Source organism: Crocodylus porosus, unplaced genomic scaffold (assembly GCF_001723895.1).
Source record: "Crocodylus porosus isolate Cpor-Errol unplaced genomic scaffold, CroPor_comp1, whole genome shotgun sequence".
Lineage (NCBI taxonomy): Eukaryota > Metazoa > Chordata > Crocodylia > Crocodylidae > Crocodylus > Crocodylus porosus.
The window spans coordinates 98,650,369-98,666,757 of record NW_017728943.1 but is presented as its reverse complement, the minus strand read 5'-3'; the positions used below and the strand labels follow the sequence as shown (position 1 = coordinate 98,666,757).

Below are 16,389 nucleotides of genomic sequence, written 5' to 3'. Positions count from 1 at the left end.
CTTATTCTGGTACTTAGTAAAAAAATGTTTTTCTATGAATCTATGAATCTGTAAGTCTACAGTTCTACAAGCCCTAAGAATCATAGAATAATAGAAAATTAGGTTTGGAAGGGACCTCAGGAAGACATCTAGTCTAACTCCCTGCTCAAAGTAGGACTATCTCCAGCTAGATCATTCCAGCCAGGGCTTTGTCAAGCTGGGCCTTAAAAACCTCCAGGGACAGATATTGCATAGCTTGTCTAAGTAACCTGTTCCAGTGCTTCACCGCCCTCCCTGTGACAAAGTATTTCCTAATATCTAACCTAAACTTCCCTTGCTGCAACTTGAGATCGCTGCTCCTCGTTCTGTCATCTGCCACCACTGAGAACAGTCTAGCTCCATCCTCTTTCAAACCCCCCTTTAAGTAGTTGAAGGCTACTGTTAAATCCCCTTTCAGTCTTTTCTTCCCCAGGACTAAATAAGCCCGGTTCCCTCACCCTCTCCTCATAAATCATGTGCCCTAGCCCCCTCACCATTTTCATTGCTCTCTGCTGAACTCTCTCTAATTTGTCTACATCCTTTCTGTAGCGGGGGGCCCAAAACTGGGCACAGTACTCCAGATGTGGCCTCAACAGTGCGGAATAGAGGGGAATATTCACTTCCCTTGATCTGTTGGCAATGTTCCTACTAATACAGTCTAGTATGCCACTAGCCACCTTGGCAACAAGGGCACACAGCTGACTCATACCCTGTTCATACTCCACTGTAAACCCCAGGTCCTTTCCTGAAGGGCTGCTGCTTACTCAGTTGGTCTCTTGTGTTCCTCTGTTTGCTAACCTATCTGTAGAAACCTTCTTGTTACCTTCCATGTCCTTTGCTAGGTCCAACTCCAATTGCACTTTACCCTTCCTGATTTCATCCCTGTATGCCTGAGCAATATTTTTATACTCCCCCTAGTTATCTGTCAAAGCTTCCACTTCTTCTAAACTTCCTTGTTGTGTTTAAGCTCGCCAGAGAGTTCTCTGGTAACCCAAGCTTTTTCCCTGTCATATTTGCTATTCTTCCTACACAGCAGGATTGCTTGCTCCTGTGCCCTCAGTAAGGTTTCTTTAAAATACAACCAGCTTCCCTGGATTCCTTTCCCCCTCAGACTGGCTTCCCAGGGGAAGGGACTGGGTCTTCCCTGGCTTAAATGCAAGCATGGGGATATCTCTAAACATCTAGATTTATGGGCTGCAAGAAATTCACTCTGGGCCTGGGGCATGAATGGCTTTTTGTGTCTACCCATTCATACTGGGATCATCAAGCTCAGAGTTGCAAGCAGCTTCCATGCTCACAGTTTCCTTTTTCACATTCTTAGCCTCTGTGTCTCTGCTTATCTGACATGCCTACAGCTGTGCCTTCAGCCTTTCATTCTCCCCTCTGAGACTTCTGCTCAGCTGACAGTTTCCAATGTGGGATCCAGTCACTGTCCTTTCCAGCTTGTTAACTCTAGCTGTACCTTGATTTGTCCAACCACAAGCACAACTATGAAGAACGTATCCAGGATCCTGTGCCATCCACTGCAGTAACTATAGTCAGAAATCAATGTCTTTACCCCATCCTTCTTTATCTCTACTCCAACAAGCACCAGTTTACCTGGGGTTTTTGTTTGGTTTGGGGTTTTTTTTGCCATCACAGACATGTAGTCTAAGCTTTTTTGGAGAGTGTTGCACCATTAAGTTAATTAAATAAAATGATTCTTTGAAGGAGCTCCTAAATCTCCCTCTTTCTCTTCTCCCTCTAGTTTAATATAATCAGGCAAGATAGTGAAAATATTATAGATACACTTCCACTCATTCTTCTATCATGTTTCTGTACTTGTCATAACATGTCATGTGTCTGCACTGCTTGTTGTCCAGCTAGCAGGACTTGTAACTTCCACTGTTTGAAAGTTAGTGTGACCTCCTGTGTCTCACTCTTATCTTAAGTTGCTATGACTCTTATTGTCATCTTTGTAGCATGTTGCTTTAACCTTCGAGTGCCCATTTCCATAACCTGTAAAGTTCTGCCCTTTTCACTTTCACTTTTTAATACATCTACTTCTGTCATGACTTTACTTACTCCTGTCCATGTACCAATATGCCCACCATTTTCCTTAAATTCATATGGACCTTCTTTTTCTGCTGCCCATTGGGTCCAAACTTCATTAAACTCTGAGGGGATTTGAAGAGGGGGAAGAAAGAGACTAATCAACTGTAGTTAATTTGTCATCTGTCTGGGTTACGATCCCTAAGAGATACGAGCTTGTTACTTGCCAAATTAGTGGTCAGCATCACTAATGTTGCACTCTGGTAAGCATGGTCAGAGGTGAAGTAGTACCAGTCACATCAGGCTGCCTCAGTTAGCATGATCAGTGAACACTCTATCAGGATACTGGCAATAATATTACACTATTCCTCCTCCTAACAAGCTTTTTAGTTGTAATAAAGACACTGCAGGCTCTGTTTCTTAGTGATCAAGGACTCTTCATGGTTTATGGTTCACAAACAACCCTAAACACTAATATCATGTTCTATTTAGGCATGGTGCTAGCCAGGTTACCTGTCTGTCTAGCCAGTTTATCTATGACACCAACATAAAACATAGCTCCTAGATTAGTGCAAAGTGTTCAGGTTCCCAAAACCCTTTTATACATCGATCAAAACAACTTCATGTTTACAGCATCTACATCCTAATTCTCACCAAATACTAAACATCTTTAGGTGATATCATTGACATCCTGTCTCACCAGACATTACACCTACTGTTGTAACCTTCCCATCTGATAGAGAAACCTGTTTACCAGGACACTCTGAACTCTTATCCATTGTTTTCCATCTTTTGGCCTTCTGAAGTGTCTAGAATTTAATACTCCTAATTCTCCCAGTGTTTTCGCTTATGCCATATATAGCCTGGTTTCTGGTCACCAGGTCTATTGCTCACGCTGTTACCGAGGCCAACTTTGGTTCATGCTGCTAACAGGCCTCTGTGTAATTTCTGTATGCTGATCAATGGCTGTATTAATTCACGTTCCAGCACCGACTAATGACAATGGCTTCATTCCACTTTCTTGCCACAAAGACAGTATTCTCTGGAAGACTAAGCACAGGGCTTGAAGTCAGGGAGTTAGGATTTATAATTTATAATTCTTCATTTGCAACTCAGTGGCCTTTGACAAATCAATTTACCTCTTTGCCTCAGTTCCCCCATCTGTAAAGAAGCAGTAATAATGCTTGTTTACCCCACAGCAGAAACATGAAGATGAAATGGTTGGTGCATTTAGACTTTCAAGCATGAAAGCTCAAATCTTCAGGTAAAGTGTGGCTTTATGAATACTTTAGTGCACTGTAGCCAATGCAATCCAATTAACCAGTATGGGAGGCTATAAATGTCCTCTGTGGCTAGAGGAATAGTGTAGCTCCTCTCTGAACATTACTACCTTCACAGGCTTCACAGTCCTGAGCAACACCTGGAATGAGAAACTAAGGTTCCTGTGCTCCCCACTTTGTCATATGCCCTTTTATTTCTCTATCTTATTCATTCACTTTCCTCTCTTTTTTTGCCTTCTATTAAAGGGTCTCGATTAGTCAGCTAAAACAGCCTTTTTTTACAAGACTGCTATGATCCTGTGACGTGAGAAACAACTGAAAGAAATGTCTTCAACAGACTGACACAACAAGTTTGCTTGGTCTTACAGTTACTGATAAGACTGTGTGCTATTCCTGTCACCCTGTAGCTATGAGATTATCAGTAAGAGTCAGCAACAAAAATCAGAGATGAGTTTTCCAACTCTGCTGTTCTTTTTTATCACTATTTATGTGTGTACATGTGTTTGTGTGTGTACCTTGTTTTATCTTCAAGGCTTTCAGCAAGCACTGTAGTCTGTCCCAGCTAAGAACATTTCCTTCTTTTCCCAAAAAGAACAGTTAATGTCATTCAACAGACTGTTTAGAAAGTGGTTTCCCTGCTTAAAAACTTCCCACAGCTAAACAGAAGTCATAAAGGATTTTGTTAAAATGAAAGTCTTGCTTTATATTTCAGTATCTTCACTTCGGCTGCTTCTTTTTCTGCATCTTTATCCAAAGTTTAAAAGTATCATTACTGGTATCCTGAATTGTACCATTATACATGTTTACAACTTAGTCTTTTTGGACTCATTTATTCTGTTAAGATTAACGTTTTATACATTTAGGTTAATTACCTTTCTAGTGCAATATAACATCATTTGAACAATAAATAACTTAGGTAAAGTTCAAGGATATATAAACCTTCTGCCTGGATACATCTGATTTGGATAATGCTATAGTCTGAACCTTATTGCAGATGTAAGAGAAAATGCCTTTTTAATGACACATAAAATGGCTTCTTTATTAAAAATGTACATTCATCAGAACCTATGAGACTTTATTGCAAATCTAAGGAAAATTACATTTACAGTGAACATGATATGACTCACCTTAGAAAGTGCTTGTGTTTGACCACTCATAATCCTAAATGATACAATTCCTTACCCTACCCCTACAATTCTTTTACCCTACCCCAGTGGTCACCAACCAGTAGATCTCGGAGCCTCGTGAAGTCAATCTGAGGCTGGGGGGATTGAGTGCCTGTGTGCACGCAGGCATGTGCCCTAGCCCAGCAGGTCACTCCATGGGGGAGGGAAGGGGCAGGGGTTAGATCAAGGCCCCTGCAGTGAGGGACAGTGCTGCAGAGGCAAGAGCAAGGGGAAGCTGAGTGGGGTCCCGGCCAGGAGGCATGCCCCCAAATAATTTTTTCTCTCTCTACCTCAATCTGCCCCTCCTTTCCCTCCTCACAGACTTCCCGGCTGGGGGGGCAGGGGCAAGTGGCAGCGGCACATGGTAGATCTTAGGATGCTTTTAAATGCCAAAGGTGATCTCCTACTTAAAATGGTTGGAGACCACTGCCCTACCCCAACAATGACCAGCTTACCTGTGGTTTTTTTGCCATCACAGACATGTAGTCTAAGCTTTTACGGCGAACGTTGCACCATTATGTTAATTAAATAAAATGATTCTCTGAGGGAGCTACTAAATCTCCCTCTTCCTCTTCTCCCTCTAGCTTACTATGATCAGGCAAGATAGTGAAGCAAGGACTAGAAGCCATGTATCCCCTTGTATCCCCCAGGATGAGCACCCTAACCGGGATGAATGCAGGGATGATGATTACACAAGATGCCAAGGCTGCAGGAGTGCACTCCAGCTCCAGCTGACTTGATTAATCTGCTCTGACATTAGAGCAGGGTCCCTGTATGTCTTCAAGCACCCATATAGACTTGCACTGACGAGCCTTCACCTGGAGCACGTGTCCAGTTTTGGGCCTCATAACTGGGCCCCAAATGTAGACAGACTGTAAGACTCCAGCAAAGAGAAACAAAAATTATTAGGTGCCTAGAAAGCATGACTTATGAAAGAGAAAAGACTGAAAGGCCCAGGGTTCTTTAATAGGGGTGTGCAAAACAGGCCCTGTTTGGTTTGGATTCAGATTCAGCCCGAATCTGGGACAGTGATTCGATTAGTTGATTCGGATCACTGTCCCTGATTCAATTCAGCTGAATCTGAATATGAAGATTTGATGCTGATTCAGACAATCAGTGATATGGACACAGACACAGGTTTAAATGTTTTTTCTACATACCTCGAGGTACCAACATGGATCATGAAAGTGTGATGCTGGGGCGCATGAAGCATCCCACAGGAGCATAGGGGGGTCCCCCTGCATTTTTGACAGCGAACCCAGAAGTAAACTGGAAGTACTTCTGGTCCACTTCTGGGTCCGCCAGGGAGTGCACAGGGGCCCCCTCCCACCCCCACTCAGTGATCAGCTGCAGGAGGACCTCAGGTGCCCCCCAGACCCAGGAAGCACCAGTTGCCGAGCCAGGGGGCATGGGGGAGGCCCCTAGCACACCCCCTGGCAGACCCAGAAGTGAATTGGAAGTGCTTCTGGTCCACTTCCGGGACTGCTGCTGACTGCATTGGGGAGCCTCCTGTGCTTCTGTGGACCACCCCATGTGCCCCAGCATCATAGCATTCACGAGCTGCCTGGTACCTAGAGGTATGTAGAAAAAATATTTAAAGCTGTCTCTATGTCTGAATCGCCAAATATTTCCGCATCTCTCCAAATCAATTCAGAGGGTTTTGATTCGATTCGGAGAGATTAAAGGGTCCTCTGATTCGATTCAGATTCAGAGATTTGGCCACCAAATCGGGCCAAATCTCTGCTGAATAAAATCAGGGACCAAAGCTTTACACAGCCCTATTATTTAGTCTGGAGAAGAGAAGACTGAAGAGGGATTCGATAACACTATTCAGATACCTGAAGGTTGATTATAAGGAGGATGGAGATAGACTTTTCTCTGTAGCTGCACAGGACAGGATTAGGAGCCATGACCTCAAACTGCAGTAGAGGAAATTTCGGTTGGAAATTAGGAAGCAAGTTCTGACTATAAAGGTGGTCACGCATTGGAATAGGCTGCCTAGAGAAGTTGTAGACTCTTCATCGCTGGAAATGTTCAGCAGGCACACACTTGGCTGGCTTGGTTGAGTTAGGGGTGATCCAGGCTTGAGCAGGGGGCTAGACTAGGTGAACTGATGAACGGGGATCCTGGTTTTCTCAGATTTAAAAAAATTCTGAATTGGGGATTTTTTTTTTAATCAGAGAAAACCAGGATCCTTGCTCATGAGGTCCCTTGCAGCCCTCCTTTCCTATAATCCTATGTGTGTAGGGTTACAGGACAAAACTCTTTTTCCCAGGAAAATGCAACCTCTATTTATAGTCTAAGAGAACACATGAAATGACTGTCAGCTGGGTCTTGTGGTGGAAATCAGCAGCCTCAAGGTCTGTCCTCTACCATATGTCACTGACAGGGAGCTGGGAGGAGACCCTGTGATTTTGTCCCACAGAACAGGGAGCTTGTGGCTAAATTTACCCATGCTTCAGCAGTGGGCTCAGTGCCATGGAGATTGATGTCTAGTCCTGACTGTTCTTCTGCATTACAGCAGCAGAACCTTCTTCATCAGAAGAAGGCTAGGTACTGCAGGACTTAGCCAGTGCCTGAGTCAGTTTGTGATGTAACTTTCACTCATAAACTGGCTTAATGAGGTACCTTTAATAGGGTTAAGAGGAAAATTGTATCCTCAAGACACTATCCATAAGATCTTACTGCAGGATTTCTCGTACCTTGTTCAGAAGCATCTCGTAACAGTCATGGTCAGGATGCTGGATTTGATACACAGATCAGCCTCACTTCAAAATTCTTCTGTTCTTATGCAATGCTGCCCTTGTTTAGTACATTAAGGTGGAGAAGGACACATCTTAGTCTAAGACAAAACAGAAGCTATATATTCAGATACAAAAAAGTTTCTGTAATGCTAAATCAGAAAATTTAAACTCAGAAAACTCAGTGTTACTATAGTGATATCAAAATTGAGTCATTAAATAAGCAGATATGAAAATTGCAGTTTGTGAGACAACCTCATAATTTAGAGCCTTTCAGTTAAAATGGCATCTTAGATAACTTCAGGAAAAAAATCCAGAATGTCCACAAGTTTGATTTGGAAGCAAGAGTTGAAATGCTCATTTGAAACAGCCTAGTTTGGCTGTTCTCTGCCTCATAATTATGGTGATTTTTGGAGGAATAGTCAGAGTCTGAGAGAAGGGCAGCAAGAAGATCTGATCATTTCTCTCTGTCTGAGCAGGCAGGTTTATACGTGTGCATGATAGAATACCGGAGGAAGCCAGTAGGACCCAAGTGAATGATTACAGAGAGACTGGAACAAGGTGCATGGCTTAGGGGCTGGAGCCTGCTTGCCTAGGAGCTCTGTGCCAGCTGTTGGGGATGATTGGCTGGCCCTGGAGGAAGTTAAGATGAGCTTTGCTGGGCAGAAAGGAAGTTGAGAAGAATAGTGATGCTAAAGCTCTCACTCTGGATGGGTGGGGTGTGGGGATTTTGTTAGTAATTTCTTATTCTGTTTAGTTTGAGAAAGACAAAACAGGGTGGCTCCTGGGCCTGGCTAAAGAAGTAACAACCCACTACAGATATTTAATCACAACTTAGGTAATAATACAGTTTCCTATCTTTTTGCAGAAGAGGTGTGCCCTTAACTAAATACTTTATAACTTTTGATTAAACATTTGATTTGAGGGCTGGGTTGGGAATGGAGTGGTTGATATCTATATTTAAGCTTGTTTCCCCACTCCTAACTGTAATTAGGGTTGCCATATGCCTGGGTTTTTCCGGACATGTCCTCTTTTATGGCCCCCTGTCCTCCTATCTGGGCGGGTTTTTAAAATACAAGCAAATGCCCAGGTTTTTGCTTTGCCTCTGGCTTTTCCCAGGCACTTCCAGCTTGGCTGCTTGGGGCTGGGGGCAGCTGGGCAAGGTGATTGGCTGTTGGGGAATCATGTGCTCTGCATGTGGGCCCTGGCAGCTGATCCCAGGTACAGAGACAGAGGGAGTGTGCACGCATGTAACTGTGGACAACAGGGCTGGGGGCAGGGGCTACGGGTTGGGAGTGAGGGGCACTGACAGGGCTGGGGGCAGGGAGCTGCAGGTCAGGAGTGAGGGGCACTTGCAGGGCTGGAGGGGCAGGGTAGGGGCTGTGGGTCAGGAGTAAGAGGCACTGGCAGAGCTGGGGGCAGGGTACAGTCAGTCATGAGTAAGAGCCAGCAGCAGGGCTGGGAGGTGGGGGCATGGCTTAGGAGTGAGGGGCAGAGGTGGGGCATGGGCGTATTATTGCACCCCCCCATCATATACACCTTCCCTGTCTCCTCCCCCTCCCTCCTGCTCCTCCTTGCCCTTTCCCCTCTCCTCCCCCTTCCCCCTCCCTCCTCTTCTCCCCCCTCCTCCCCCCACAGGTGTCCTCTTTTTTGATGCTGGAAATATGGTAACGCTACCATAATAGTTTGATACTAATGCAACTTGGCACACAGCTTGCTGTATTTCTATCAGACTGAATGCAGTTGATGAAGACAAAAGCATAGTGTGTAATAAGCATTGCTTTCACTTAAGCAGCTTTTCTATGGTGATGCTCAGTCACTTGGAATTTGGGGGGACAAGTGATTAAGCTGGTGGAGGAAATGAAAACAGGTATCTGAAAACCACCACTCAAGGAGGTTCCATGACCCCTCTTTGTGCATTTAGGATTTATTACGTATAATCTTAACTGGATGCCAAAAAATGTTTGCTCGGAATGCTCCCTTGGGTAGCTTGTCTCGCTGTATTGCATTCCTTTACACAAAATTCATTATTAGTCATTGTTGTTATTGATGTACACAGCACTGTTCCTCTGTATCAGTGTTTTACAGCAAATAAATACATTTTAAAGACAAATAAGGGCTGCTGAATTGACATTGTTGGGACCAAACTCGCCTCTCTCTATCTGCTTTGCTGCCAATTGATTTCTGGGCATGCATCATAACTTTCCCTCATTTCAAGGAATATTGCTTATTTTAGACCCCCAAAGCTATTTACATTGTGCACAACATTTATGTTTGTGTATATTTATTGTTGAAAAATCTATAAATTGGGAATGAAGCATCAGGGAAGCAGGTTACAGAAAATACTGGCTACATGATAAGGATGGATTTACACCACTGTTTCTAGAATTAATAATTTGCCTTATGTACTTCGTTTTTCGATTTCAGTCTCACATTTAGGTCTTATGAAGTTGGTGGATATGCCTCTGGATTACACTTGAAGGCAGACATTTTAATTTGTACCACTTTGACTGTTTTGGGTCTTGGGTACTTAAGAAACCATAGGTGCTGTAACCAGCTTAGATTCTTAAAGTTGGCTGGGAGGTCTCTGGTGGAACGTGGTATCATATCATAATCGAGGAACTTTTTATTTTTTCCTCCTTTACTTTTTCCTCCTTGCTCACCAGACACTTTATCTGGTGCCTGTCAAGGCATGTTGCATGAAATAGCACCTCTCAGACATTTTTGGAGGTGGGGCCAGAGGAAGTTACTGGGATAAGTGAATTAAAAGTTTGTTGCAAAAATAGTGAGGCCCAGTAATGGTCTTCCTGACCTACTGAGACTTTGGATTTTTTTTAAATTTTATTTTGTACGGTGTCTGGAGCAGTTACTAATCTGAATGAATAAATATCTGCAGACATGGAATATCATTCAAATGATCCCAAAGGCAAGCCTAAAGATTTCTTGTCATGATGTCCTGGTATAACCAGCTTAAAACTGTCAGATCCCAGATATGTTAAGGAAAGTCTTTTTTGTATTTTGACAAGCCACTTATTCTTTGACATGCAAAACCGTGGGGATTGAATTTTATGATTTGTTTAAGGGGTTGGGGACCATTTAAGACAGAAAATCGTACTTGTAATAGTATTAAAAGGGAAGAATAACTTTGTAATTTAGTAAACCAGTGCCTCTTCCAGCTCCCATTTAAGGCAGTAGGAATGTTTTAGTTGATTCAGTTGATTCTCGGTGTCAGACTGAGCCTTAAGGCATTGTTTTACTTTGAAAATTGGCCATGTAAAAATGACACTTTCTATTTAATGGGCAACTATGGCCTAGATTCTACTATATGTCACTAAACAGGGTTCTAATCCATCCCATGCAGCAACCTCCAAAATGCTAAAACCTCTACATCCATCTAGTCTCTGTCACGCAGCAATTCTGTTCTTGGAAGGACATAAGTTCTGAATTTAAGTGGAGAAAAATAGCACAAAGTTGATGATGATGTTTACCCTTTGCCTAAAAACAAAATATACTTGTCCTGGAAGAGGAAGGCCTGGGTTATGGGCCATTTTCATTAAGAGGTGGTGAGTCCACATCTCCCTATATCCTAACCAACAAGCCATGGACTGGGTAGGGCTGAAAGCATCCTCCGCCCCTCCTGTGTAAGTAGGCCACTGGCTGGAAAGCAGTGTCTGGAAAGGAGAGATATGGTTAGCCATGTTAGTCTGAAGTCAGACAAAAGGCAGCATAGAGATGCACCTTTATAGACTAAATTGTAGTAGTAGGCATCTGCATGTCTTACAAGACAATAGAATTGCTCCAAGTAAAGCATCAGCTTACTGAACTTCTGCAAGAATGGCTGCAAAGCCCAGTTCTTGATGACGGCCCTTTCTGCACTTATCACATTTGAAGTTTGTCTCAAACCATCCTGAATGTGGTTCCCTTTTTCCTTTGCATGTTGGGCTTTTCTTTCCTTCAGAGCCTTCATTCTATGCTTAACAGGCTGTTTCCAAACACTTTCACCCTCAGCAATCTTCTCCCAGTTGTTTGGCTTCATGTTTATTGCCTCCATATCTCTCTTGCAAGCATCTCTGAATCAGAGATAAGGAGGCCCTCTGTTTCCTGTTCTTCTGAGGAGCCATCTGAGATATATATATATCTTACTTAGTTAGTCTATCACAAGTTTCTGTGAACCTGAGTTCTTTTTGTCAGATACTGAGAAAGGACAGCATGGAGCAGATTATGAAGTGGGGTGAGTGACTAGACTACAGTAGGTGGGAAAGCAAGGGGTATGGGCAGGTCTGGGAGAGGCAGACAAGAGCCCATACAAACAAAGGGGCCAGCAAAGCTAAGCCAGGCAATAGGATAAGCATCTGGAGTCCCTGTTGAAATCATACATAACGGTGTCCAGTCTAGATGACTTCTCATTCCACAAAATTCCCTTCAAACTGGAAAGGAGGGTGGTGAATGGACACCATGCAGCAAGGGGAGAGCCTGCCTCTAGCCTAGTGCTGAGGATGCCCTCCAGGCAAGGAAGGGCCCTCTCCTCTCAGTGCCACATAAGCTCTTTCCTGCAGCAGTGAAGTCACGCCCAGTGGCACACACAGCCAGGTTTATTTGACATACAAGGTTAACATGGGCTGGATACCCACAAAGCAACAGTTACCCCTCCATCCCCCCATTTTTAGGCACCCAAAATTGCACTTCAAAGATGTCTGCAGGCAGGATATGAAGGCTTTTGGAACTGACCCAAACCTTTGGGAGGCCTTAGCAGGAGACAGGACAAAGTGGCGCTCCTTTTTCAATTGTGGAGTCCAATATCACAATGAGAAATGATCACTTACATGACAACAGAAATGTGACTGAAGGAAACAGCCTGTTAGTATGGCTGCCCCTAATGCCATATAAACCTGTGACCACTGTGGTGGGACTTGCAAGCCTAACATTGATCTTTACAGCCATAAGAGAAAATGCACCACCAGTCAGTAAAATAGCTGCAACATCCACCATCACTCGCTGATGAACGCATGCTGTAGAATCAGAGAAAATGAAGGTTGGAAGGGACCTCAGGAGGTGGTCTAGTCCAACCCCCTGTCCAAAACAGGACTAGCCCCAGCTAGATCATCCCAGCCAGGGCTTTGTTGAGCCAGGCCTTAAAAACTATCCAAGGATGGAGATACCACAATGTCTCTGGGTAACCTGGCTTCACCACCCTCCACGTGAGAAAGTTTTTCCTAATATCCAACCTAAACCTCCCTTGCTGCAACTTGAGACCATTGCTCTGTCATCTGCCACCACTGAAAACAGTCCAGCTCCATCCGCTTTGGACCCCCCACCTTCAGGTAGTAAAACGCTGCTATCAACACCACCCCCCCCCCGGTCTTCTCTTCTGCTGACTAAATAAACCCAGTTTTCTCAGCCTCTCCTCAGAAATCCTGTGCCTCAGCCTCCGAACCATTTTTGCTACCCTCTGCTGAACTTTCTCCAGCTTGTCCACATACTTTTTGTAGTGAAGGGGCCAACACTGGACATATAACTATTAGGTGCTATTGCAGGGATGTGGAAAATGTCAGATCTGACTCCATTTTGCAGCAGCCACTGTCCATGTCACTATGGCCAGTTTCCACAGAGACCTCAGCAGTGGCAGTGCCATGACAGCGTGAGGCCAGGCTTTCCATGGAGACCAGCCTCAAAAGCACTGGCAGGGTACACAGATGGGTGGGGAGTTGCTCTGGGGCCAGGGCTGGGATCTTGCAGTAGTGACAGTGTGGTCTGGAGCTGGGGCAAAGTCGTGATTCCTACACCCCTACGCAGGTCATGCTGGCAGCAGATCGCAGCTCTGCCCTGGCTCCAGACGACATTGTCAGCGCTGCAAGATCCTGGCCCTGGAGCAGCGGCCTGACGAGTCATGTGCCCTGCCAGCACCACTGGGACCTGTCTCGGAGGCCATCAAGCCCCCAAGGACTAGTGTACTGCCCTTGGGCTTGGGTTTGAATGTGTTGATCCCCTGCCCTCCCCTCTGACTTCTTATATAACATAAACCATAGAATCTCATTTATTTACCCCTGCATTGAGCACAATGCCTGCGTCTGACTTCAGCATATCTGCCAGTTTTGATATGAAAATTAGACATGAAGAATCAACCACTGCCCTAGGTTGCTTATGTCAATGTTTAATCACCCTGTTAAAAATTTGTGCTTTTGTCTCAGATATGATTTCATCTCACTTTAATTTCTAGCCCTTGGTCTTTGCTAGGAATTTCTTCTCTAGGTTACAGAGCCCAGAGTTGTTGCCTTTTAAAATGTCATTGTGTACCTTCTTATGTGGCTGCATAAATAAAAGAGGCCCTATAGCATGCCATTATTTTCTTTTTATTTTATATTCCATTATAATTCCTCTTCTCTTTGTCATTGGTCCATATTTCTCTTGCCTGTACTGAAGTTTTACAGTCCTTTTGGGAGTGTTGGTTGTAGCTGTGTTAGTCTGAGGACATAGGCAAACAAAGTTCTTTGCGTAAATATAATATCTTCTATTAGACCAACTAAATAGTTGTAAAAATTATACTTTGCAAACTTTCAGTACAAAATGTCATTAGACCAACATGGCTACAACCCAGAAACACAGAAGATACTGAATTTTGCAGTTTGAAATGGAAACTTCACAATATGGAAAAGAAGAGGAGGGTGTTTGCACCCAAAAGTTTCAAAGAACAACTTTTCAAACTATTTAATTGTTCTAATAAAAGATATCACATCTACCCAGAGAACCCCTGCCAATAGGGCAGACAAGATTTGTTGGGTAGATGTGATATTTATTAGACCAACTAAATAGTTGGGAAGATTGCTTTTTGCAAGCTTTAGGGTACAGAATGTCGTTAGACCAATGGGACTACAACCAATACCCCGCAACACAGAAGATACTGAATTTTGCTGTTTGACATGGAAATTTCTCAAAAAAGAAGAGGACGGTGTTTGCACCGAAGGTTTGCAAAGAACAACTTCTCTAACTACCTCGTTTGTCTAATAAAAGAGAACACATTTATTTCCCCTGAGAACCTTGTCTGCTCACATCCCTATTTCAAGAGGTTTTTTGGGGAAATGTGATCTCTTTTATTAGACCAACTAAAGAATTGGAAAAATTATGATTTGCAAGCTTTTGGGTGCCCAGACCCTTCTTCAGACAGAGGGAAAGTTGATACATGTTTAGGCAGGGGGAAGATCTCCAGGCAGAGGAAAACCTGGTACATCTTCAGGCAGGGGAAAATCTCCAGGCAGTGGGAAAGTTGGTACATCTGCAGACAGAGTGAAAGTCTCCGGGCAGAGGGAAAGTCTTTATAGAATGATAGAAAATAAGGGTTAGAAGAGATCTCAGAAAGTCACCTAGTCCATCTGCCTGCTCAAAGCAGGACTGTTCCCATCTGTATCATCCCAGCCAAGGCCTTGTTGGGCAGGGGCAAAGGCTGTACATCTTCAGGCAGAAGGAAAACCTTCATCCAACCACAGAAAATGAGGGCCGGAAGGGCTCTCAGGAGGTCACCTAGTCCAACCCCCTGCTCCAAGCAGGACCATCCCCATCCTCATCTATATCATCATGGCTTTGTCTGACAGAGGGAAAGTCTGTACATCTTCAGACAGGGAAAATCTTTATTGAACCATAAAAAATGAGAGTTGGAAAGGTCCTCAGGAAGTCATCTAGTCCAATCCCCTGCTCACAGTAGAACCATTCCCATCCCATCTATATCATCCTGGCCAGGGCTTTGTCCAGCAAAGGGAAAGTCTGTACATCTTCAGGCAGAGGGAAAGGCTGTTCATCTTCAGGCAGAGGGGGAAAACTCCAGGCAGAGGGAAAGTCGGTACATCTGCAGACAGACTGAAAGTCTCCGGGCAGAGGGAAAGTCTTTACAGAATGATAGAAAATAAAGGTTAGAAGAGACCTCAGGAAGTCATCTAGTCCATCTGCCTGCTCAAAGCAGGACCATTCCCATCTGTATCATCCCAGCCAAGGCCTTGCTGGGCAGGGGGAAAGGCTGTACATCTTCAGGCAGAAGGAAAATCTTCATCCAACCACAGAAAATGAGGGCTGGAAGGGCTCTCAGGAGGTCACCTAGTCCAACCCCCTGCTCCAGGCAGGCCCATGCCCAGCCAGGGCTCTGTCCGGCAGACGGAGTCTGTCCATCTGCAGGCTGGGGAAGGTCTCCAGGCAGAGGGGAGCGCTGCACGCCGCCGGGCACAGAGGAAGCCCTCAGGCCGACCCCGGCAGAGGAGCAGCCCGGCGGCAGAAGGCGGGGCGGGGGCGGGCCCCGGCCCGGATACCTGAGCGGGGCGTCACGTGGCCGCCACATCATCTCGCGTTCAAAGCCAAGGCCAGGAAGCCGGGGCGGCGGCGGCGGCGCGCGCGGGGAAGATGCTGCAGTCGCTGGCCGGCAGCTCGTGCGTGCGGCTGGTGGAGCAGCACCGCTCGGCCTGGTGCTTCGGCTTGCTGGTGCTGGGCTACGCGCTCTACCTGGTCTTCGGCGCCGTGGTCTTCTCCTCCGTGGAGCTGCCGTCCGAGGACCTGCTGCGCCAGGAGCTGGCCAAGCTCAAGCGGCGCTTCCTGGACGAGCACGCCTGCCTGGGCGAGCCGCAGCTGGAGCGCTTCCTGGCGCGGGTGCTGGAGGCCAGCAACTACGGCGTGTCCGTGCTCAGCAACGCCTCGGGCAGCTGGAACTGGGACTTCACCTCCTCGCTCTTCTTCGCCAGCACCGTGCTCTCCACCACGGGTAAGCGCGAGCCCCGAGCCGGGCGGGCGCTGCGGGTCTGAAGCCGGGATCCTAGCACGTGAGGGCTGCCAGGCCCTCGTGTAGGCTGCGTCCTCCCCTTCTAGCCCAGCGGGTCTCGACCCTTTTTTGTACCAGGGCCCATTTGTAAACGTCAGTGGCCCGTCCAGACCCAGTGCCCCTCCTCCTGACCCGCTGTGTGTGGGGCAGGGGGAAAGCCCCAGTTTCCCACGTTTTTCTCCTTTTGAGGAGAGTCCGTGTTTTTAAAGTTTGTGTACTCTTGCGACCCACTGTATGGGTCGCAGGCCACAGGCTGAGAAACGCTGAGCTAGGCCAGCCCCCTTCTCCAAGTGCAGCCTCCCCATCTAGAGCAGTGGTTTGCAAGGTTTCATGTGCCAGGACCCAGTTGTAAACGTCGA

The 16,389-nt window shown here is 45.6% G+C and overlaps 1 protein-coding gene and 1 long non-coding RNA gene across 2 annotated transcripts in view; one reads left to right on the top strand and one right to left on the bottom strand.

The window, feature by feature from the left end:
- Nucleotides 1-956: 956 nt before the first annotated feature.
- Nucleotides 957-15,010, bottom strand: LOC109319978. Its single transcript, XR_002103690.1, has 3 exons — nucleotides 14,868-15,010; nucleotides 5,304-5,307; nucleotides 957-966 (listed from the first exon to the last, which is right to left on the bottom strand). It is a non-coding gene; the product is annotated as an uncharacterized LOC109319978 (long non-coding RNA).
- A 506-nt stretch (nucleotides 15,011-15,516) lies between these two features.
- Nucleotides 15,517-16,389, top strand: part of KCNK1 (potassium two pore domain channel subfamily K member 1) — a 49,637-nt gene continuing 48,764 nt past the window's right edge. Inside the window, exon 1 of the mRNA XM_019549845.1 lies at nucleotides 15,517-15,973. Coding sequence (XP_019405390.1) covers nucleotides 15,619-15,973 — 355 coding nt within the window. The 5' untranslated portion in view covers nucleotides 15,517-15,618. The remainder of the gene's footprint in view (nucleotides 15,974-16,389) is intronic.